This window comes from Medicago sativa, chromosome 6, assembly GCF_051527215.1.
Source record: "Medicago sativa cultivar Bolivia chromosome 6, Bolivia_mono, whole genome shotgun sequence".
NCBI lineage: Eukaryota > Viridiplantae > Streptophyta > Magnoliopsida > Fabales > Fabaceae > Medicago > Medicago sativa.
Genome location: NC_140754.1, coordinates 66,176,156 through 66,199,957, shown reverse-complemented (window position 1 = coordinate 66,199,957; position 23,802 = coordinate 66,176,156). Strand labels below are relative to the sequence as shown.

Sequence of the window (23,802 nt, the reverse complement as noted above, 5' to 3'; positions counted from 1 at the left end):
AATGGGGAGCAGGTCGGTTATACCCATGGGTTTATGGGTCAAGAATGGATCATGGGTCAAAGAACCACCTACTTCTTCTTCTCCTTCTCTCAACCGTTCCCAACAACACCACAGTCCCTCTCTTATTTCTTCACTCATGTTCTTAACAACAACACATAATCTTCTTCTTATTTCCTACTTCTCCTATGTTCATATTTGAGTTCGGATTCCAAAGGATACAAGCACAAACATGCTGAAGAGCTTTCACGAACAAGATTAAGAGGAAAAATTGTCAAACCTTGAAATCTACACTAGCAAGATCGTTTTTTACATGGTAACAATCGCAGAAATCGTGATAACCATTTGCAAGCAGGAATCTCAATTTATGATTCGTAAAACCCTTACCTCTATTTGGATCGGAGGTGAACGAACGCAACGAATTTCACCGTCTTCGAGTTGTTGAAGAACATGAAGCCGTGAATCAAGAGTGCAGCTCCTTCCTTGTTGTTTGCAGGTATTTGCCTTGGCTTTCAGACTTCTTGCAGTATCCATTGAATTTGAGATGGTGAAAGCTGGAACGTTGAAACGTGACTCGAACAGAGGATCAAATCCGCGTGGTAAATGATTGTCGGTGAATGGATTGTGATTTGATGTATGATTCTGATCCTTTTCTTCATCACAGTTGCGATTCCGTTCCCTCTTCCTTTCGATGCTTGAATATCGCTGCAAATTCGAAAGATATTGACGGTTTTGGAGTTGTGGAAGATTTGACGGTTTGAAGTTGTTGTTGCTCGTGAATCAGTCCGGCGGCGGCTTCAAAGAGGTTTCTGTGTTGCTGTTCTTCCTCCTTTTCGCATTCAAGAATCCATTCAGTTGTGACTTCTTTGCTTGGAATTCGGTTTGTTTCACTCGTCGTTGAGACCGTTGCCAAATTCGGTTTGGATGAGGGTTTGGTTAGGAATTGGATTAATTCGATTTAGGATATTGATGCATTTCAGAATTTGGATGAGAATTTGAGGATTGGTGAAGGTTAATGATAGTGAAGTCGAAGGTTGAAGATGAAGGTGGATGTCGAAGGTTTGGTTATGGAGTTTTTTGGAGCTTTTTGGCTATGGTGGAAGGTGGTTGTAGATGAAGATTTGTGGTGGTTGAAGGTTGAGGGAGTTTGTTATGGTGGAGGATGTGGTGATGGAAAGTTAGTTAGGGTGAAGGAAGTGGTGGAGGAAGTTAGTTAGAGGTGAGAAAATGGGAGGGAAAAATTGAGAGAAAAGGTTTTGTGATTTTTGTGGATGTGTACAAATAATTAATGGTTGAATGAGAAATTGTGAGGTGAGTTGAATTTATAGGTGATGTGGTAAGCTTTGGGCCAATTGGAATGAGACATGTGGCACTAGACTTGTAACAAACTCTTAAGGACCAATAGCATTTGGACACATGGCACTTGGACTCTAACAATCTTAAAAAGGGATTAAAATGTAAATAATAAAAGTGCGAGGACTAAAATGAAAAATTAAAACGAAAATTGAATTGAAAAAGTAAATTGGAAATTAACGTAAAGCGAGACGATTAAAAACAACAAAGCAGATTAAAACGAATCAGAAATATTATGTGAAATGACCAAAACGCCCCTAGGGACTAAAATGACTCAAAACGACTCAAATGCAATTTTAAAACGATTTTTAACAGGGGATTAAAGCAAGAATTCATACAAGCGAATTAAAAGACTCAGAGACAATTTTTAGAATTTAAACAGGGTTTTAACACGTGAAAAGACTAAAATGCCCCTAGGGGCAAAACTGACTCAAAATGACTTCAAATGTAATTTTTAAAATGGATTTTGACATAGAATGAAACAGAGACTTATTCAAACTACTTGAAAGGACTCAAACAAAATTTTGAAAGACTGAGAGAAATTTTAACGCAGGAAATAACTAAAATGCCCCTAGGGGCTAAACTGACTAAAAAATGACTCAACTGATATATTTGAAATGAATTTTGACATGAGATTGAAACAAGGACTTATGCAAACCAATTTAAAAGACTCAAACAATTTTTCAAGGCTTAAAATGAGTTGAATGCAGGAAATGACTAAAATACCCTTCTATGTGAATTTTGCAAACAATATTGAAATAAAATGCAGAGAGAGATGCAATTGATCAGAGATATATCAAATGGCTTGAAATGCAAGAAAGGAAGAATTGAACAAGTATTTTTAGGTCCAAAATTAGGGTATAACACACATCACCTCTTTTATGTGAAGTTTCATTTTGTAATGGACTTTTTAGAGACGTTCTTGAATATCATTCTTCTCCTCCATCACAGAAAAATCATCATCAACTTCTTCTTCACATACACATAACCTTAGCCAATGAGGATCTATGTCATCCAAGAGAATATGCAATTATTTTTTTTATCTTCATTGCAAGAATACATGCAAAAGGAGACCCGTACAATGTCTTAATTTCTTCCTCAAAGATAAAACGTAATGCGGCTCTAGAAGCAACACCCGACAACTCAAAGTACAAAAAAGTGCCGTTGTATCTGTGTTCCAAGACTCTATGGCTCCTCCCAAAACTTATTTGTATCTTATACAGCTAGATAACCAACATTTTGTCTATTACATCCCAACATGTTGCCAAATCTCCCATACTGTTACTAAAATATTTTGTCAACTTTCCATGAGCCGATTCAACAATGTTTATGGTTCTGCAGCCTAAATACAAGACATCTTCTGTCCATGCCTTCACAGATTTTTCCTTAACGCTGTTTAATATTATGGTTTCAACATATTCAAGGAACATTGGAATTTATTTGCATGCATTTCGAAATTGCATTAGCGCACTTGCATATGAATCTGTCGTATGAGATTCAACCACATCATCCTAAGCTCTGACGATGTTCTTAATTATGTAACTCGCCTTCGCCTCCTTCACTTCTTTCCCGTCAACTTTTACATCTTTCGGCTTCAGTTTGAGTCTGTAGTCCATGATGCATTTAGCTCTTTAGCGCTTGTGAAATAGACATATTTATGCTTCTCCAACTCTGCAACCAAGTATTTCATCTCCGTCTAATCACCTCTAGTAGACTTTCGCCATCTAGCACATGCATTTTACACTTGTCTTATATTCGTCACACTTTCTTTGTTTTACCCTTCAAATCCGTGAGAATATTCCTAGGCAACGCCAAGCTCTTTGTCATGTCAGCAACTTTTTTCTTCTCCTTCTCTATTAGTCTACCCGCAAGAAGGTGACTGTCTAACGTTGGCTCCAACTCCTAGTTGTGAACACCATTAAGAATGGTCAACCACCATTCATTTGTCTAATTCTCATGGTAACCAAGCATCCTAAACGGAAAATCACATTTCCTTGAGTACGTGCCTTCAAACTTCAATTTCTTCTTTGTCTTTGGTGGTTTGTATACACCACTCCTTTCATATTGCAACTTCAACATTGGATTTTTTATATTGGATTTATCAATAGATATAGTAAATACCGTCTTTGTCGTTTGTCGACGAACCCAACCAAGCAAATTATCTTGCTCTCGCCATGTATCGTTTGTGAAAAAAATGACGGGGTGTTTACTTCATTATCACGAAGCTTAGAAACACCGGTAGGTTTCTCTTCAGTGGAAGGTTTGACATAAACCGAAGCTTCAATGAAAGGTTTGACATCAACAGAAGCTTCAATGATGGTCGGTATCGGCTCAACACCATCATCCCCACATTTTCAACCATGACTATATCTATTGAATAAAAAATAACCATGAAAAAAAATTATAAACAAATTATATAACAAGCCTAAGGAAAAAATAAATTACGCCAAAATTCAAACACTGACCCCCACTCAAGTTAAGTCACGCTGGACCTGTAGTGTAAGTTAACTCACGTTGGCACCTCGGGGTGAGTAAACTCACACTACCTCTAGAGCTCCAAAATGACGAACATAGTAGAAAACCAGCAAAATGTAAATAGGTTAGATGATGCATTACCTGGTTTTTTTACGTTTGATGAGCATTGAAACCTGTTTCCTGACGTTTTCCAATGATTTAAGCTAAAGCTTTTCACAAAAGAATCAAACTTTTAGGTGTTTTGGAGGTGAAGAGGGAAAGAAGTGTGGAGCTGCTGGTTTTGGCCTAAAAACAGGAATGGATCGCAACGTGAGTTAACTCACGCTGGCTTTCAATGTGAGTTAAGTCACGTTGGTTCTACTGAGCGTGAGTAAACTTACGCTGAAGATGTTTTTGAAAGTTTGGTGTGAGAATGAGCAAAATTAGTTGAGAGAACATCAATTTTCTATTATTAAAGGAACTATGATATAAAAGCCCATTCATTTTCTTATTATACAAGACCGGCCCATTTTCTTAACAAAATTTGATTAGGTAAAAAAATTAAAATTTATTAGTTTTTTTTTTTGACAAGAATTAAAATTTAATAGTTATTTTACTCATATTTTGACCGAATGTTTTTATTAAAAAAAAATGTTTGAACTAATATGCTAATCAATATTTTTTTTAGTGGTGGCCGGGGTTCGAACCCCGGAATATGCTAATAATATTTTTTTTTTGTGGTGGCCGGGGTTCGAACCCAGGACCTTACATATTTTATGCATTGTCCATACCGACTGAGCTAAGCTCACAAGGACAATATGTTAATCAATATAATATTTCTTAATTAAATTTAACTAATTATATCAATACAAAAAATTCTAATGCAATATGCATTTTATTTTAAATTAATTACAAATCTATAAATAACTACATTAATCATGCAACATATATTTAAATAGTTATGAAATTTAATTTTAAATAGTTATGAGCAAAAAAGTATTCAAACAACATGAAAATTTGTAAGAATCACTTTCACATTAATGTATTCTAACATAAAAAGTATCAAAATAAGAATTTGTAAGAATCACTTTTACATCAATGTATCCACTCACACTCCTAGTTTTGAAGTGGATCATGTGTTGAATTCTCTTATAGGACCGTAGATCCTAGATACTAAAAGAAGTAGCTAGCTCACTCCAATGATATTTTTGATGGATTAAAAATAATCTTATAGGATCATGTGTTTACATTTTTGATGGAGTAAAAATAATTTTATTCTATAAAAAAAATGATATTTTTACCCCATATTTAAATAATTTTATTTCTCATACTCTTCTAGTGTTTTTACTCCATCCTTTTTTTTTTGTTTTTGATAAAAAAGAAAAGAGAAAAAAAATTGTTTCAAAATTTGTCTCAAAATAATTGTACAAATATCCTTATTTTTTTCTATAATTATTAATTACTTGTTTCAATTGAGTTAACCAGGTAGTTTTCATTTTTCTTGAATGAAAACTACTTGTACAAATTAAAATGTATTTGTACAAGAAATTGAGTTAACCAGGTAATTGTACAAGAAATTGAGTTAACCAGGTAAATTTATTAATTACTTGTATGAAACACGTGGAGTATAAGGACAATGGTTCTCATCTTACTGCCACGTGTTTTTAGAGATCAATAATTTGTTTCCCTTTATTTGTATTTGGAATATTATCCTATAAATGGAATATTATCCTATAAATGGAGTGTGTACAAGGACACTTTTTTTTTTTTTTGAAAGACTGTACAAGGACACTTGAGTTCTTCTCTATCTTACATCCACATGTTACATGTATACTATATAGGGAAAACATGGCTGTGATTGAAGGAAAAAGGTGACAGTGAGTGTGTTGACAGTGGGTGTGTTTTGTGTGAGATAGATATTTTAGATAGATATTTTGGTTATGAATTTTGTAAGAGACAGGGAAACTGATTTGGATAGAGACAGGAGAGAAAAAGTGAATTGTTTGTAGAGGTACACTAAAAAGAGTAATAACCTTTCTACGACACTAGATAAGTTAATTTGAGGATTCATAGGCATATATACTATTTTTTGGCTCGTGCTACATTTATACACACGTAATTAAGGTAATGACGTGTGTCATTTTTTACCTCAAAAAATGAAACGTGTGTTCTTGACATGTTGTCTTGTTTTTTTTATCGGTGTTAAAACTTGTGTTGTTTTGTACCAAAAAAAAAAAAAAAAACTTGTGCTGTTATATGGCATGTATCTAACTTTCCTTAAGTTACCATTAAGAATACTTATATGATCATATACTTTCATATTTTTATTCATGAGTAAGTTATGAAACTTCTCCATCAACACAAATGATTTGGGATACTCTTTGTTTGACATATCCCTTCACGTTTCTCTCGAAGCTCTTTGGATGGCGACCTACTAAGAACATTCGTAAGAATGTTCGTAGCCAAAGACATGTGGATCATACTCGAAGTTCTCAAAACTAGTTCTTCACACTTCTTGTTGTCCATATTGGAAATATTTCTATTCAGTACCTTGTGTAATCCCAATTGTATCATCATATTATTGACATGTATTTTCCACCACTCAAAAATTGATTTCCCATCTCCGTGTTAAACCTCATAGCACTCAAAAAATCACTACTACAAAAATGAGCTTATATAGCGCTTTTTTTTTTGCTTTAGATAGCGCTTTTGAAGCGCTACTGTAAATGGCGCTGGTAAAAGTAATATAGCGCTTTTTTTTATGTATAAAGCGCTAGCTAAAGCATGGTTTATATAGCGCTTTATGTCAAAAAGCGCTAGCAAAGGGTCTCCTTAGATAGCGCTTTTAAAAAAACGCCATCTAAGTCAGGTTTAAAGACAGCGTTTTTATTTTAAAAGCGCTATGTAACATTATGTTTAGATAATGCTTTATAAAGGAAAAAAAGCGCTAGGAGAAGCATTTATTTATTTTTTTTTGTCAATTTTTTTTCCTTTGCAGATAGCGTTTTTTTTATCAATTTAAAGTATAATATATATAAAGTCAGAAATTTAAAGGGAAATATATATAATTTTGGCACATTATAATTGGGACTATTATTTATCAAATAAAACTTAACCATATCATAAAAAATGTATGTATGTATGTATAGCATAAAAGTCAGAAATGTATAGCCTATAATGTGGTAACATAGATATCTCTAGGAGTTACAACTAATTAGTTAACATATAACATCAAAATCTTCTATGGTATCATGCAGTCTTCATCTATCTTCTTGATCTTCTCAGCATTTTTATCCAAAACAAGCAGGCAAATCATCATTCATTTCCAAATTTCGTTCACTCTCCTCCACTTGAATCCTCCGCCTGAATATATACCAGAAAACACCATTATGCAATAATACTATATTATATTAAAGATAAATTCAAAGTACTACTGATCATGAGTAAAAATTAAAGCAAGATTATAAATTAAAACAACTACCACTTCTAGCAAATATATTGAGAAACATGAAACCCACCTTATCATAAAAATATCATATAACTTTTAGGTTGAGCATGAAATGACATCATTCTTCTTGGATTTCTCTTAGTTTATCTTTTATGTATGTCACACACTTGAAGTCATCAATGTACTGCATATATTATAACAAAAAATAACCATGTTACTTAATAAACTTAATTATATACAAATATTATACTTTAGTATAAAAATAACATACCAGCTTTGGAATCTCATTTAGTTTTGAAATGAGAATCTCTTTCATAAACCTCATGACAAAGTACCCGCAATCTATACCATTTTCTTGGCGAGGACACTACAAAAAATAAAATAAGTTTGTATCAATCAAATTATTTATATTATTCATACACTAATTTTTTAAGGTTGTTATGTTATATTACTAAACCTGTACTTGGACCCATGATATGTTGTTAAATTTATTCTTTGATACTTGAGCGTCCCTTGCAAAGCGAAATACTTGTAGAACTCTACAAAATATAAATGTAAACTTAGATTACATACAACTAATCATATACTCCCTCCGTCTCACAATATTAGTCGTTTAAGGTTTGTGCACGGTTATTAAGGAAGTGATTAATTGTGTTGATTTCAATGGTAAAATTAGGAACATTTACTAAAACATCCTTATTAATTGTAGTTAGTGGAGTAGTTAAGTTGGATGAAATTCAATAAATAAGGGTATAATAATGGAAAAAAGTAATAAATGCTGTATTGGTATTATAAAGTGACAATTATTTTGAGAAAAAGAAAAAATGTTAAAGAGACAATAATTGTGAGACGGAGGGAGTATATATATATATATATATATATATATATATATATATATATATATATATATATATATATATATATATATATATATGATCCGTTGACACCAGGTGTAAGTCTAATGACTTGCACCAAATCTCAGCCATCAAATTAAATTAATCCAACGGTTCTCATCTCTCAAATTAAGTGAGGGACATTGTAAATCTAACCTTCTTTTCTTTTTTATTCTCATCGATTCTTTTGCTGTTTGCCAAACCTAAATTATCAAAGTGCAGATTCCAAATTTTTGAAACAAAAATTAAATAGTAAAAATACTTTTGTTACGTGGTGATGATTACTAAAATTGATGTAATTGAATTTGCCAAAACTTTAGAATCACTTGATTGTCTAATTCTATATCATTCATTAAAGTGTAAACGAACCACAATTTGATGGCATCGAAATCTAAAGTAAATGAAAGATCTCAGATGGGCACTTTTAGAACTCGAAGCAAGAAAAATTATATGATCACAGAAGAAGAAAGGAAACGATTGTGACCAAGTTTTCTGCAAAATTGCAAAGCGCCTATAGAAGATAACAGAGAGGGATCCCATATATATATATATATATATATATATATATATATATATATATATATATATATATATATATATATATATATATATATATATATATATATATATATATATATATATATATATATGTGTGTGTGTGTATTGTAGCTTCCTTCTGCCTAATCCAATTCTAGTCTATGGATCAAAGCATCCCATGTAGTCTAACATACTTCATATATGTATTTATCAGAAAATCCCAATCTCTATCAGCAGGTAGAAACATATAAATCAGTAACTCATGAACTAAATAATTGAAATTCATAAAATTCCTAATTTCACATAGTTAGGTTTTCATCAAATAAATAATCTATATATAAAAGTTAACCCATGCCAATTTTGAAGCCCTAATTTTTCCTAAACCCTAATAGCTACAATTACTGTTTTACCCTAACTAAATCGTTAATTATGAAAACAAAAAGAAAAAGATCCGCACAATTCTACTAAGCTTCTTGCTTTCTTCAAATTCTAACTTTTCTATCTCTCTGAATTTTCTATCGTCTTCACAAATTAGGGTTTTTGCGAATCTCTTCCAAAAATCAAATCCCAACTGGTTTCCGATTCAATCGCCGCCGTTCCGATTCCTTCCGCCGCTAACACCAAGAACCCAAAAATCAAATCCCAACTGTTCAGCCATGGTTTCCGATTCAATCGCCGCCGTTCCGATTCCTTCCGCCGCTAACACCAAGAACCCTGGCAAAAACAAGAGTTCTTAATGCAAGGAATATCAATAGGACCCGAAAACCACAAATAACATTCTCTAAAACGGTGACTTTTCTTCTTCACTCCTTCTTCTTCGATTTCCTTTTTTATATACTTACTTTTATGCTGTTTTTGCTTCTATTGTTTTTGTCTGATGAATGAAATTGTGTTTTGTAGATAGATTTTTGGGTTTGCGGCTGCAATAGTGAATTAGCATAAGGTTTGTGATATACTTCATTTGTTTATATTTGGTTACCTTTTGTTTTTGTATTTTTTTTCTTTCAAACCCTAATTTCAATTTTTCTTTACCAATCTTTTTCGTGTCACAATTTCAGATTTCTAATTATATTCATTAATGGAGAGGAAAGGAGCTTTCTACATGCACAAGAAGGAGATTTTTCTATTTTATGGTAAGAATACTTCTTCCTTCACATTTTCCTCTAACTATGTGTTGTTGTTTTATTCACAAAATAATCAACATGCCTTTACTGGGAATGTCTCTAAATTGTATCTTTATAGTTAGTTAATGCAATGATACAAGTATTATTTTTCCAAAAGGGGAAAATTTTTAGTACAAACGACTGACTTTGAATATTTGTATCATCAAAAAGTATTATTTTTCTAATATGAATGTTATGTTATGCTTCTCCCATATTTATTTTTCTAATTTATGTCCCTAACCTACTTCTTCATTGCTTTAGATATGAATGGTTGTGAGTGCTTTACAAGCGGTGTTGAATTGATGTTATTGTTGTAAAGGTAATGTTTCAGAATTATGATTACAACAAAAGTATTTGAGGCTCTTAAAAATCATATTGTACTCCTATGTGCAAATTACTACACGTAATTATGAACCTCTAATATTATTAGAGGATTGTTAGGCATTGTTGGAAACAACAAAGTTTGTGAAAACATATTTGCAGCCAAAAATGCAGAAAATGGATGATTACCATGATATCAAGCATCAAAATGAGAAAATAAGCAGGATCCCATAGTTGACTCAAGCTCAAAATTAACTTAACAAATTCTAAAAACAAAGTGCTAATTATACTTTCAAAAGTAGAAGACAAATTTTTAAGAGTAATCTTTCAATTTTGGAAGTGATAAAATATTGACATGTATTGCTTGCTGCCACAAATAAAATGAACTTGATGTCATAATCATAATCGAACTATCGACTATATGTGATCCTCATACATCAATCTGCATATTTGTAAGCATAACCGGTAACCATAATTCTAAATTGAGAAAATGACGACAATAGTTGTGGTAAGGTTGCTACAGAAAATGTTTCAATTTATTTTTCTCTTTTGCAATAGTTGGTGGTGAGGAAATTATAGTTTATGTCCAATGTACTTCTGTTCTTTCTGAGGTTTTGTCCTTTACTGTGTGATCTTTCTCTTTTGAAATAGTTTTTGTCCATTTTGAGAGTTTATTTTACTCATAAAATTCTGTTCTAATTTTTCACTATTATCCTTTAGCTGTTCTAATTTGTATTCTAATTACTTCAAGCCCTTCAAGAAAAGTTTGCGCAAAACCCATATTAGTAGATCTCTTAAGAATGAGGTTTATTTGAAAGGTGTTATAGATATAAGACTTGCCGCAGTGACCATAACTTGCGACGAACTTACACTTTCATTTTCAATTTTCTTTTACAAATCAAGGAAATGATGATTGTTGATGTTTAGTTTGTTTGTCAATTTAGGAATTTTCATATCAAAGTCCGACTAACTTATTTGTAACCATCTTTCCTATTGATTTTGTTTTTAATTTATTCAGTGATTTGTTGTTAAAATTGTGTAGTTTGTTGGTTTTTTTTGTTGAAGAAATGTAGTTTGTTGGTTTAGTCTTGAATTCCTTTGGTTTGCTTATCCCATTATCTTCCATGAATTTTTTTTCCATAACCTGCATTCATATCTTTTGTAGGACTAATATACTATGGTTTTTACTTCACTCTTATATTGCATGAATGTTGGAATCAATAAGTATTTATACTGCCTAATACTCTCCAACCATGAAGAATGGTGAAATAAGTTCTTATTTTTTGGGAGATCATATTAATTAGGATAGTAAAAACGGACAGGAGTATTTGTTAGATCTATGAAGATGAATTTGTAATTGTAATTTAGCAGTTTTCTAAGTAAAACAAAAATTAGCGTTCTTTAAAAGGTATGTTTGAAGTAGGGACTTTGGTTCGGGTTTTTTTTCTTTTCCGGGGGCTTCTGTAGCAGTTAGTTGCTGCTGTTGTATGCCTTCGGTTGTGCAGCAGTTGTTTCCTGTGCTTTGGTTGGGGAGGATACCATTTGGAGCGCCTGTGCACCTTGGTGTCCTTGCTTTTTCTTAGCTTTTTTCCCTGCTGTGTTCAGGTTTTCAGGGCCTGTTTTTGTTCCCCTTCTTGCCCTGTCATTCTCTTCTTGAGAGGATTTGATTGCTTTAATAAACTGAACTGAGATGATGAGTGATAAACTTGAAAAAAAACTTGTCCACTCATCCAAATTTTATAATTATCAATTTGAATTTTTTTTATTATGTGATTATTACTCTTCTCTATATTTGCTATTAATTCCAAACTCTTTCTATCTTATGCTTTGTGAATTACATTGAGCCACCATCTTACATTGTATCTTTGCATTTTTTTTTATATACTTCTTTGAGATATTAGTTTCTATTTTTTTGGTTTTAAAAGCTTTATTGACTTTATCTGAATATTAGAGATTATTTAGTGAAACTAATGAACTACATTTTATTATCTTACTGTTTCATATTTATCATAACTGTAATTTTAGTTGAACCCAACTAGACATGGTCATTCTCCACAGTTTCTATCATTATGCCACGCAAGTTTTGGTTAAATTAACTTTTAAAATATATATTCACGACACTAATCTTTCATTAATTACACCTTATCAGCAAACCTCTAAAACCGCCGCCCACTTCTTATCCCAACTTTTTCACTTTCCATAAACTTTAATTTTATCTTACGCTTATCATTTTTGGTTCTTAAATATTGTTTCAAACAATTGTTTATATGAGTTGAAATTAAATAATTAAATAGTTATTCCAGCTCATAAGACCCGTGCGGCGCAAGAGTTCTTAATGCATTGAGTGAAACAATTTCTAAAAAGAAGTTCAGGCATCCAATTTTATCAATTGTTTCTAGAGTTCTTAATGTGAGTTTTTTTTCTTATTTTTTTTCTTTTTGTGATCTCCCCTTATCTGTTTCTTTTTCTTCAACGAGTATTTTATGCTTCAGCAGAAATCTGTATGGTTTTCAGTTTGTTGGCTGAGTAGACCTTTGTAATATTACTTCATTGGCAAAGCCCATTTTGCTTTGCTTTTGCTTTATACTACTACCAATGTAGGATACAACTATTTTTTTTCTTTGCTCTTGCTTTATACTACTACTACCATGTAGGATACAACTATTTTTTTGTGGTATATGCTGACGGTGATGACAAGAAATCGGGATGGCTTACACAAATTTATTAATTATTTGATGAACACAGTTCTATATTTATTAACATTAGCTCGGTTGGAATATAGTTTGCTGTAAATTATCTTGATTGTACTGATATGGTCTCTTTGATACCTAACACTAGACTATTTATTATTGAAAGCTGTAAGAATTATTTAGTTGATGCATTAGTTAGAGTTTATGTGAATTTTTTTTAGTGTAATTTAATTGACTCAGATGTCACTTCATCACTAGGCTTTTTAGTGTAATTTTGTCTACATATTTGTTCCTGTTATATTATATAAGTTGATGTTATTGGTCATGACTTTTTATTTGCAAAAATGACTAAAGTAGATAACATTGCTATTCTTTCCCTCTTAACTTTTAAGCATGTTTACTATATTCAAATTGTTTATTTCAGTTGTTCTTTATGAAGGAATGTAATCAAATTTGAAGGCTATTAAAGGAGGAGTTGAGGAGCGCACCACATGATGATGTTACATGTTAAGTAAACAATGTTAAGAGCTTAAATTGGTATAGTTTCTGTCCTTTTTTTTTTCTTCCTTCTTGCAATGGTTTGATACCTTCTCAATATTAATTGTAACTATATTGATTCTATAAATTAAAGGAACCTTGAAATTAACTTGAAAGTTGATAGAGTTGGATCAAAATACCCTGTTTTATGAGGAACCATTGAGTGAAACAATTTCTAAAAAGAAGTTCAGGCATCCAGTTTTATCAATTGTTTCTAGAGTTCTTAATGAGAGTGTTTTTTCTTATTTTTTTTCTTTTTGTGATCTCCCCTTATCTGTTTCTTTTTCTTCAACAAGTATTTTATGCTTCAGCAGAAATCTGTATGGTTTTCAGTTTGTTGGCTGAGTAGACCTTTGTAATATTACTTCATTGGCAAAACCCATTTTGCTTTGCTTTTGCTTTTGCTTTATACTACTACCAATGTAGGATACAACTATTTTTTTCTTTGCTCTTGCTTTATACTACTACTACCAATGTAGGATACAACTATTTTTTTGTGGTATATGCTGACGGTGATGACAAGAAATCGGGATGGCTTACACAAATTTATTAAGGGTTAATATGTGTTTACCCCCCTGTAATTTGGGCGAGTTCCGGTTTTCCCCCCTGTAATAAATTTTGTTAAAATTCAGCCCCTGTAATTTGAAGATTCCGTCGAAAACCCCCTGGTCAAACCTGGCACACGCCAGGTGCTGATGTGGCGTGCCACGTCACCTTTTTCTGATGATGTGGCACGTTGACTGTATAATTATTTTATTTTTTATTTTTTATATTGTACACGTGGCATTTTTATTTTTTTATTAAAAAATAATTTTTTTAATTAAAAAAAAATTATTTTTTAAAAAAAAAATTAATTTTTTTTTTAAAAAACGAAAAAAATTCTTAAAAAATGAAAAAAATTCTGAAAAAATAAAAAAATACCGAAAAAATTAATAAAAATGAATACAAAAATCTGGTAAATTTTAAAAATAAAAAATAAAATCTGGAAAAATTAAAAAAAAATGAAAACATTAGGGAAAAAATTAATAAATTTCGAAAAATTCATATTTCCATATTTTTTTCAATACCGGAAAAATGAAAAAAATTCTTTTTTTTTAGAAAGTACTTTTCAAAAATGTCCTCAATTTTCAATACAAATAATTTCCAGATTGTTTTTATCCTCAATTTTTAAATATTAGAAAATATTCTCAAATTTGTAACACATCGTAAAAAAAATTAAAAAAAAAAATCTGAATTTTCCTAAATTTTTAAATAAATTTGTACACAGATTTTTAAAAATAAAAATATTTTCAAGATTTTTTTTTGTTGAGAAAATTTGAAAAACTTCTTTTTCGAAAAATAAAAACAATCTGGAATTTTTTTTAATATTTACGATGTGTTACATGTTTTATTTGTATTGAAAATTGAGAACATTTTTGAAAAGAAACAACCAGTCCCAAAGAGCTAATTAATCTTTTTTCAAAAATTTCAAGATTGATCATTTTCAAAATTTTCAAGATTAATCATATTTATAAAAATCATGTCCTAATAACAGGATACAATGTATATTGATTGACTCCGGTATATAAATCATGTTATACGGTTGAAAGACAAGTACTTTCCGTAAAAAAAAGAATTTTTTTCATTTTTCCGGTATTGAAAAAAATCTGGATATATGAATTTTTCGAAATTTATTATTTTTTTCCCGAATGTTTTCATTTTTTTTTAATTTTTCCAGATTTTATTTTTTAATTTTAAAATTTACCAGATTTTTGTATTCATTTTTATTAATTTTTCGGTATTTTTTTTATTTTTTTCAGAATTTTTTTTCATTTTTTTATTTTTTAAGAATTTTTTTCGTTTTTTTTAAAAAAAAATTTAAATTTTTTACTTTTTAATTAAAAAAATTATTTTTTAATGAAAAAAATAAAAAATGCCACGTGTACAATATAAAAAAATAAAAAATAAAATAATTATACAGTCAACGTGCCACGTCATCAGAAAAAGGTGACGTGGCACGCCACATCAGCACCTGGCGTGTGCCAGGTTTGACCAGGGGGGTTTTCGACGGAATCTTCAAATTACAGGGGCTGAATTTTAACAAAATTTATTACAGGGGGGAAAACCGGAACTCGCCCAAATTACAGGGGGGGTAAACACATATTAACCCATTTATTAATTAGTTGAAAGTAATTTATTTGATGAACATAGTTCTATATTTATTAACATTAGCTCGGTTGGAATATAGTTTACTGTAAATTATCTTGATTGTACTGATATGGTCTCTTTAATACCTAACACTAGAGTATTTATTGAAAGATGTAAGAATTATTTAGTTGATGCATTAGTTAGAGTTTCTTGAAACTACGGTTCTAATCTTGGTTTCTCAGCTGATCATCAAGACACAAATTGATTTTCATGTATCCTTTTTGTGATGCTTATGTCCCACATATTTGCATAGGTGTCCAGTGTTCATGAGACAGTACTCTTTTATGGATGGATGATCTTGCCACTTAAGACAGGTATGATTCTATTTTGATGATGGGAATAGATTGTGCTATTGAAAGTTGAGAATTTATTCTGATTTTGATGTGGATGTATTGCCCAGAATATCAAAATTTTGCCCTGGAACATTACAGGATAAGTTTCAAGAGCTTATATTTTAATTATCTTTTGCTAAAATTATAATTTGAACGTGATATATGTTATTCATTTTCTTATATCTATACAATGGAAATGTAAGGGGTTCTTACTTATTTATGTCTAAGAATCACTAATGATAGATATCTTTTGCCATGAAAATTCTATTGACAGATGAAGATGGCAATTGTATGAATACTCTACATCAAATGTTGTTTATAAAGAAGTCTTCCGCAATTTGTGATGAGTCCTGCTGTCTGACTGCTATGCTACTTTGTCAATAAAATAGGTAATTGCTGAACCAATAATAAACAGAATTTGACATTGTTATTGTTTTTCTCCAAGGCTGCAAATTATAATTTTAGTAGCTGATGTGTTTTTCCAGGTCAAGTTCAGTATGTACCAGAAGTTCTTGGTTGTTTGTGCGTCATTCAGAATCAAATATCTAAGGTACCTTATCTAAGTCCAATGGTAGATATTGAATGGCATATTACTTATTGTTTTTTTAGGACAGATTGCATATTCAAGCATGTTAATGTTAATGGTTAATTAGGTGTGTTGTTGTAGATGCCATTGCCTCTAATTGGATTTCCCTTTGGCTGTTGTTGTATTGCAGATGAATTGGAAACTAATTGACAGGACTTTCATGCCACTGTTGTTACAAGACAAATCCCACAGCTTATTAAATTGATATATGTTTAATGGCTTTGAAAATATAAGGAGGTACTTCGCAATGTGTGATATTCAATACCTGATAGTAGCTTGACGATGGAATCAATTACAGATGATATTTCCATAACGCATTTTTCCTGTATGAATAACTATATGTTGTCAATTTAGTTTGTTTATCATATACTAAGTGTGTATATTAATACGCAGGTTTTTGATTTATGGCATTGCTTCACAAAACTCTGGTGTACACCTTAAACATGAGTTGAAATACAATTTTCAGATGAGATATCATCTTTTTCTTGAAGAATGGTAAGTTTTGTAATAATATTCACTGTTACTGATTGAGGCCGATGAACTGTAACTGAATTATTGCCACTTTATGTTTTTTCAGAGTATTTTCAGTATCATCCAATTTTTTTGGCAGTTTTTTCACCATTTTTACAACGGAGGAGCAATCATGGCTGCATTGTTCTGTTGTCAATCTAAAGAAGAATTGTCACCATTGGTATGTTCAGCTATCCTATTCATATTTAAGTTTCCACCAATTTTAATTCAAGTCATGTCTGCTAAAATCCACACTCACCCCTGACAAACTTTCTGACTTTTTTATTCCTTTTCAGCTTGTTCGTCATCTGGAGCTGTTCTTTGTTTGTAATCCTTTCATAATATGCGTTGTTACATTGTTCAAGACTTAATGTATGCTCTTTCTCATTCTGCTTATGGCTACTACAACTAATGCCATCATACACTTAGACCAATCAGGCCTAACATTGTTACAACAACAAGGAGTCCCAGTCTTTTTGGGTTATATATGTAATGCCATTGTTGATGCATTGGTATGTGCTCATTTTGGTGATTGTCTATGTTTGCTGTTTTCAAACACCTTATTAACATTTACATATTCATTTTATTTTATTAAACCGTGTCAACATGATTCGAGATGATATTTTGTTAGGTCAACGTCCTTTATAATACAATTTCTGTCTTATATAGATCAAGTAGTTCATGGTTCTTACTATATATGACCCGTGCGGTAGCACGGGTGAAAAGTCTAGTTCAAATAAATTGTAATTCTTTTCAAAATCAATATATCATGAAAGGGTTAAAGGGTGTGATTACTCACCTATTAAATCTAGACTGAATTGAAACCAACCAATACTTCTCTCGTCACCGACCTAGTGGTATTCGCCTATAGTTTCCCTTATTTTTTCTACGTGTGGCCTCTAATTAGCATCCTTTTGTTTTGTTTCTGAGAGTGTGCTTTGTATAAATCCAAACTACACATTAATAGGTAACTAACACACGGTTCCTTTGATATTAATTTTAATTTTAATTTTAATTTTATACTATAACAACCATAGTTAACCATCCCTACAAGATAGCTTATTCGGTTTCCCATTTAAATGATATGCTTCAAGTTGGATTTCAACAAATCATTTCCATATTCTTTCAAAAAAAAAAACAGATCATTTCCATATAGTCTAGCTTCTACTACTAATTTTATTTATAGAACAAATTCTTAAAAAATAGCTATAATACAATAAATGTAAACTTAAGTGATCATACATTGTCTTACGTTAATTAAGATCATCAATCTAATTAAATTTAATCTTTTAAAAGTACGAACGTGAAAAAACTGTGGGAGAGAACTTGAAGCCAATTTTTTTTTTTTTTGTGAAGATATGATTTATTTATGGAAAAGTAGGATTTAGTGGGATCTGGAAATTTTGATTTGTTTTTTTAGTTTAGATTTGTTTTTTGGAAAAAGTTTGGATTTGTTTTTTTTGGAAAAGTTTAGATTTAGTTTGTTATATATATGAATTGTTTTTTTACATTGGATTTGTTTTTTGGAAAAAGTTTGGATTTGTTTTTTGGGAAAAGTTTGGATTTAGTTTGTTATATATTTGATTTGTTTCCAATAGTTTCTAATTGACTGAAAACACCATTAAGAAAGCTTATACGATCGTATACTTTCACACTTTCATCCATGAGTAAGCTATGAAACTTCTCCATCAACACAAATGAATTGAGATACTCTTTGTTTGACATATCCCTTGAAGTTCTCTGGAAGATCCTTGGATGATGTCATACTATAAGAACATTTGGAAGAATGTTATTATCCAAAGACATTTGGATTGTACTAAAAGCTCTCAAATATAGTACTTCGCACTTCTTGTTTTCCATGTTGGAAATATTTCCTTTACGTGCCTTGTGTAATCCTAACTGTATCATGAAATCATTGACTTGTATATTCCACAAGCCAAAAATTGATTCTCCATAAAATTTCTCTATGTCAAGATTCACTGTAGTCAAAAGTTTTACATTGCAGTAAGCCATAACGTTTCCCAAAACATACTTTTTATAACCCACGATACTGAAGCTGCTAATACCAATATATTTCCAACATTCATAGTCGATATGAGACTTAATCACACACACACACACACACACACAAAAAACTCAACAATAGTTCCCTCAAGTGTGAGTTCCCACCTCCTATAATATGATCCGTTAGAGGATCCAATCATGTCCCCCTACAAAGTCTTTCCAAAGGCTTCGATACCACTTATTGTGGGAGTCAGGGGGACGTGGGAGAAACTACAGTCCAAATTCTCCACAACCACCAAGAGAGGGAGACACCACATCTCCATCCAAAATCTTATGACTTGTTCGATAGCCAGGATATGACAGAGATAATATAGAATATGGATCTGGATAAAGGCATGATAAGATATATACAAGATAAACACTTATCATATCATGTGTTTGTGCTCATATTATAACAAATGTGATAGTATATACCATAATTACATGACAAAATTTCCCATGTAATAAAAAAATGATCATCCTAGAATTGAGGTCACAAGGAAAGAATAAGTCCCCTCCCTCAAAAACACACAATATCTTCATATTTGGTTTTGTCATAACTCTTCCTCCAAAATTTATTAGGATAGAAACTACAATTCTACGAATTTGTCTCAATATCAATTTTGCCCCCTTTCCACATGAAATTTGTAGACCAATATATTGCTAGGATGCTCTGATTTCATAGTTGCAAAAGTGTCTTAAGGTTAGAAAAAGAACAACTGTGATATAAAAGGCCATTCATTTTCTTATTATAGACACCCGACACATTGTCTTAACAAAATTTGATTAGGTAAAAAAAAAATTAAAATTTAATATTTATTTTTTTAAATGGATTTTTTTATTAAAAAAAGTTCAAATATGTTAATTAATCTAATATTTCCTACTTAAATTTAACTAATTATATCAATACAAATTTTTTTTAAAACAATATGCATTTTATTTTAAATTTTTACTAATCTATAAATAATTAAATTAATAATGCAACATATATTTAAATAATTATATAGCTAATGCAATCTAATTTTAAAAAGATATGTGTACCCATTTCACTAAATATGTAATTAAAATCAATTTTGAGCAAAAGTATCCTAACAACATGCATTTGTAAGAATCACTTTTACATTAATGTAATCAAACATAAAAATTACATAGCAAGTCAGAATATGATTAATGAATGGTTTAAGTTACCATATCTTTTGTTGCATCAAATGAAAAATTTAACCATATCATATCTCTTTATCCTAATCATCAAATGGGATCTTAAAACATTAGGTGTAAGAGTTAGGGGCGGGCCCACCATAAGGCATAGTGTGGTTGTAGCCACACCAGATTATTACCCAATTATTAACATAAAAATGGTTGTAGGGAATCGAATCTGTGACACATTGGTAACACATCCAAACCATTTTTGCTATTGTGCTTCATGTGTAACTAATTCGCTTTGTTAATTTATATAGTTTCTTTGATATTTTAACCACACCAATATCGAATGTCTAGGTTCCATCCCTGGTTAACGCAATAGAAAAAAGCGGAACGACGGACTCTCACGTGCCCGTCTTTTCGCAGTTTGGATAATGTTTTTTGAGATCAAATTCTTGTTAATAAAAATGTTTCACTTTATTTGTATTTGGAATATTATCCTATAAATGGAATATTATCCTATAAATGGAGTCTGTACAAGGACACTTGAGTTTTCTCTTGCATCCACGTGTTACATGTATACTATATAGGGAAAGAGAAATGATATTTTGACAACCACTTTTTGACAACTTTTGGACAACTTTCTCTCTCATACTCACATGATGTTGTTATCCTCTCTCTTCCTTTTTCTCTCTCCATTGTTTTTGACCAATAAGAAATGAGAAAAACAAGGTTATCAACAAAGTTGTCATCAAATAGATGTCAAAATATCATTACTCATGGGGAAAACATGGTTGTGATTGAAGGAAAAAGGTGACAGTGAGTGTGTGAGTGTGTTTGTTTTGTGTGAGATAGATATTTGAATTTTTTTTTTTTGCAGGCCCTAGTTACCAAAAAAAATATACAATGTGCCCTAGTTTGAAAAAAAATGTCCAATATGCCCTACTTTGCCATTTTCCCTTACATAGCTCCATCTGAGATGGCACCATGTATCCTTTAGAATAGCTCCATCTCAGATGGAGCCATCCTACCTCCTTTTTTTTTTCGATTTCAAATTTTTTTTGGCTTATTATTTAATATCTCCTTTAGGGTAGCTCCATCTCAGTTGCCACCATCCTACTAGCTTCTTTTAATTCTTTTTGTTTAATTTTTTTGCTGAAAATTTATTAAATTATTTATTAAATAGAAATAATATAAAATAACTTAATAATATAGATTGATACATTAAAAAAAATTTAAAACAACATAATTATATAAAATGATAAATATTACAATGAAAAGTACTACTGACGTGCAAGATTAAAATTAGGGCAATTTGTGCGATAATGACCCTCGCCTCGACACAATTTACATTTTCTTGGAACCTTTTCAACTTCATCCATTTCGGTCCTAATGCGAATGGTATTTGGACGACCCTTTTTCGGTCTTCGCGTAGACAAATTCGGGCAAAGTACAAATCCCACATACGGGGGCCAATAACTCTGGTAGTGAACAGGGTTGAAACTTCTGTTGTAAACAGCGTATACTCTCTCATTTCGGAAAACTGGATCTATATAGGAAGAATAGTCATGACTGAAGCTCGAACATGCAGCTATGACATGTGAACATGGCATATGTAGAGCTTGGAATTTTCCACAGTCACACCACCTTGCTTGTAGGTCGACCTTGTATTCTCCCTTTGCCATTCCTTCCTTATGATCGATAGTTTCACGAACAGAGAAGGTGTATCCCATTCGATCAAAATGGGTGACTTCGTGAGTGGTTGACTTACTCACCTCTTCCTTAATCAAATCCATGCACTTTTCTGCAAACTGCGCACCAGAACCTATTGTTGCTCCTGCTTCATGTCCTCTTAATGCAAACAGCGCCGCTGTCCTATAGTAGGTTGCTTTGACCATAGCTGAAATTGGCATGTTGCGAATACCCTTATATATATTGTTCATTGACTCAACAAGGTTTGATGTCATGTGGCCCCATCTTCGACCTGCATCATACGCTTGAGCCCACTTCTCTTTTGGTAGATCGTCAACCCAATTTGCAGCTTGCTGGCTTTCCTCTCGAATTACTCTGCGGTAATAGTTGAATGATGGAATGTTCATTGCATATCCTGCATAAGGAAAATTCATGTCAGATATATTTGGAAAATATTATGCGGCAATTATAGTAATATGAATGAGAAATGAGATTGTTACCCATATTAAAAAGCTTTTTCGTAAGCTCCCTATCCTTGATCGCTCTCGTAAAGTTTTGTGCAATGTGTTGAAGACAGTACACGTGGAATGTCCCTTGCCAACCATTTTGCGGATCTTGCCTGATACTTTATTTACTCGGATGCCAAATCTTGCCTGATACACGCTCCAACAAAATACACTTGAGATATTTGAGGTTATTGGAAGATTTTGACTCAATTAAAAATTATAGTTGGGGTTCGGCATGTTTGGCAACCCTTTATCGAAGCATGTGTGACGCATCAATAACGGGGAAATATTCAATGGGCGGGTGTGCCAGACTTCTACAAGTGTGGGCATGGTCTCGGATCACAAACATCTCTCTAACATCAAGCATACCAACAACTTACCCATTTGCAAATAAGTATGTTTACAACTATTTTTAGTTTGAATGTTTACAAATATTTATTATTTTATTAATTTTGGATTTATTTTGGTAGGTGGTTGCAACCTCGAATGGACTACACACAATGCCCTTCCCATGATATCCAAGATTATCGAAACAAGATTGACCACATGCAATCTCATAATGTAATATAAATAAACCATTTGTATTTTGAACTCACTTGTAAATTTTTTTCCTACACTAACAAACATATTATGTTTCAGTTCATTTGGAGGCCTTATCGTGAATTTCAACATAATGTTAAAGGGGATAAAACAATATGGTCGGCGAACACCTATTTGATATGCTTCCATGTAGTAGAGATGCACCAAACAAATAGAGTGAAGCTACAATTTGGAATCCCACAAGACACACCACCAGAACCAAACCCTGACATTGAGAAATTTCATCTTAAAACCTTAAAGGTCGCCGACAATTATCCTTGGCGGGAATTCCTTCAAGAAGTGTTAGACCATTGGGGTATGAAAACAAATCATGTGTTAGGAGAGTCCACTTTTCCCTTTGAGCTTCAACCAAATCACCATGGCAACCTACAGTTTCGACGTGTCTATAAGGATGTTTTATTTCTTTCGGAGAAAGGACTAATGAACAACCCTACTGAACAACTAAACCACCCAATCACACCACAACCACCAATCCACCATAACCACTCAACACAACTCCAAACCTTCCCAACACAAACAACATTCCAAAATAACCTTACCCCCCCACCTTATCGACCTAGCTTTAGCACTCCATCAATCACATATGACTATCACCAAACTACCTTTGCCCAAAATTTTCAATACATCCCACCCCAATATCAAGGTCCAAATCCAACAACTCTTCAATACGGTGAGTTCAAAAACTTCCCACCCTCACATCTTCAAAATCTCCCACCACCACCAACACAATCACAAACCTCCAATGTCCCTATTAATTCTCCAATCAACTTAACTGATTTTGGTTTCACAAACGAAACAATTCAATTTTTGTGA

At 31.9% G+C, this 23,802-nt stretch overlaps 1 protein-coding gene and 2 long non-coding RNA genes across 3 annotated transcripts in view; 1 reads left to right on the top strand and 2 right to left on the bottom strand.

Annotated features, from left to right (window-relative positions):
- LOC146916428 (uncharacterized) overlaps window positions 1-7,832 on the bottom strand; it is an 84,036-nt gene extending 76,204 nt beyond the window's left edge. Inside the window, exons 1-2 of the long non-coding RNA XR_015015054.1 lie at window positions 7,710-7,832; window positions 7,524-7,619 (exon numbers count right to left, since the gene is read on the bottom strand). This is a non-coding gene — a long non-coding RNA (uncharacterized LOC146916428). The remainder of the gene's footprint in view (window positions 1-7,523; window positions 7,620-7,709) is intronic.
- A 5,458-nt stretch (window positions 7,833-13,290) lies between these two features.
- LOC146916427 (uncharacterized) lies at window positions 13,291-16,738 on the top strand. The gene is made up of 5 exons (XR_015013823.1): window positions 13,291-13,393; window positions 15,834-15,894; window positions 16,187-16,301; window positions 16,398-16,462; window positions 16,629-16,738. It is a non-coding gene; the product is annotated as an uncharacterized LOC146916427 (long non-coding RNA).
- Window positions 16,739-21,474: 4,736 nt separating this feature from the next.
- LOC146916426 (uncharacterized) lies at window positions 21,475-22,317 on the bottom strand. The gene has a single exon (XM_085721635.1). It carries the CDS (start codon window positions 22,315-22,317, stop codon window positions 21,475-21,477), a length of 843 nt encoding a protein of 280 aa, XP_085577761.1.
- Window positions 22,318-23,802: the final 1,485 nt, after the last annotated feature.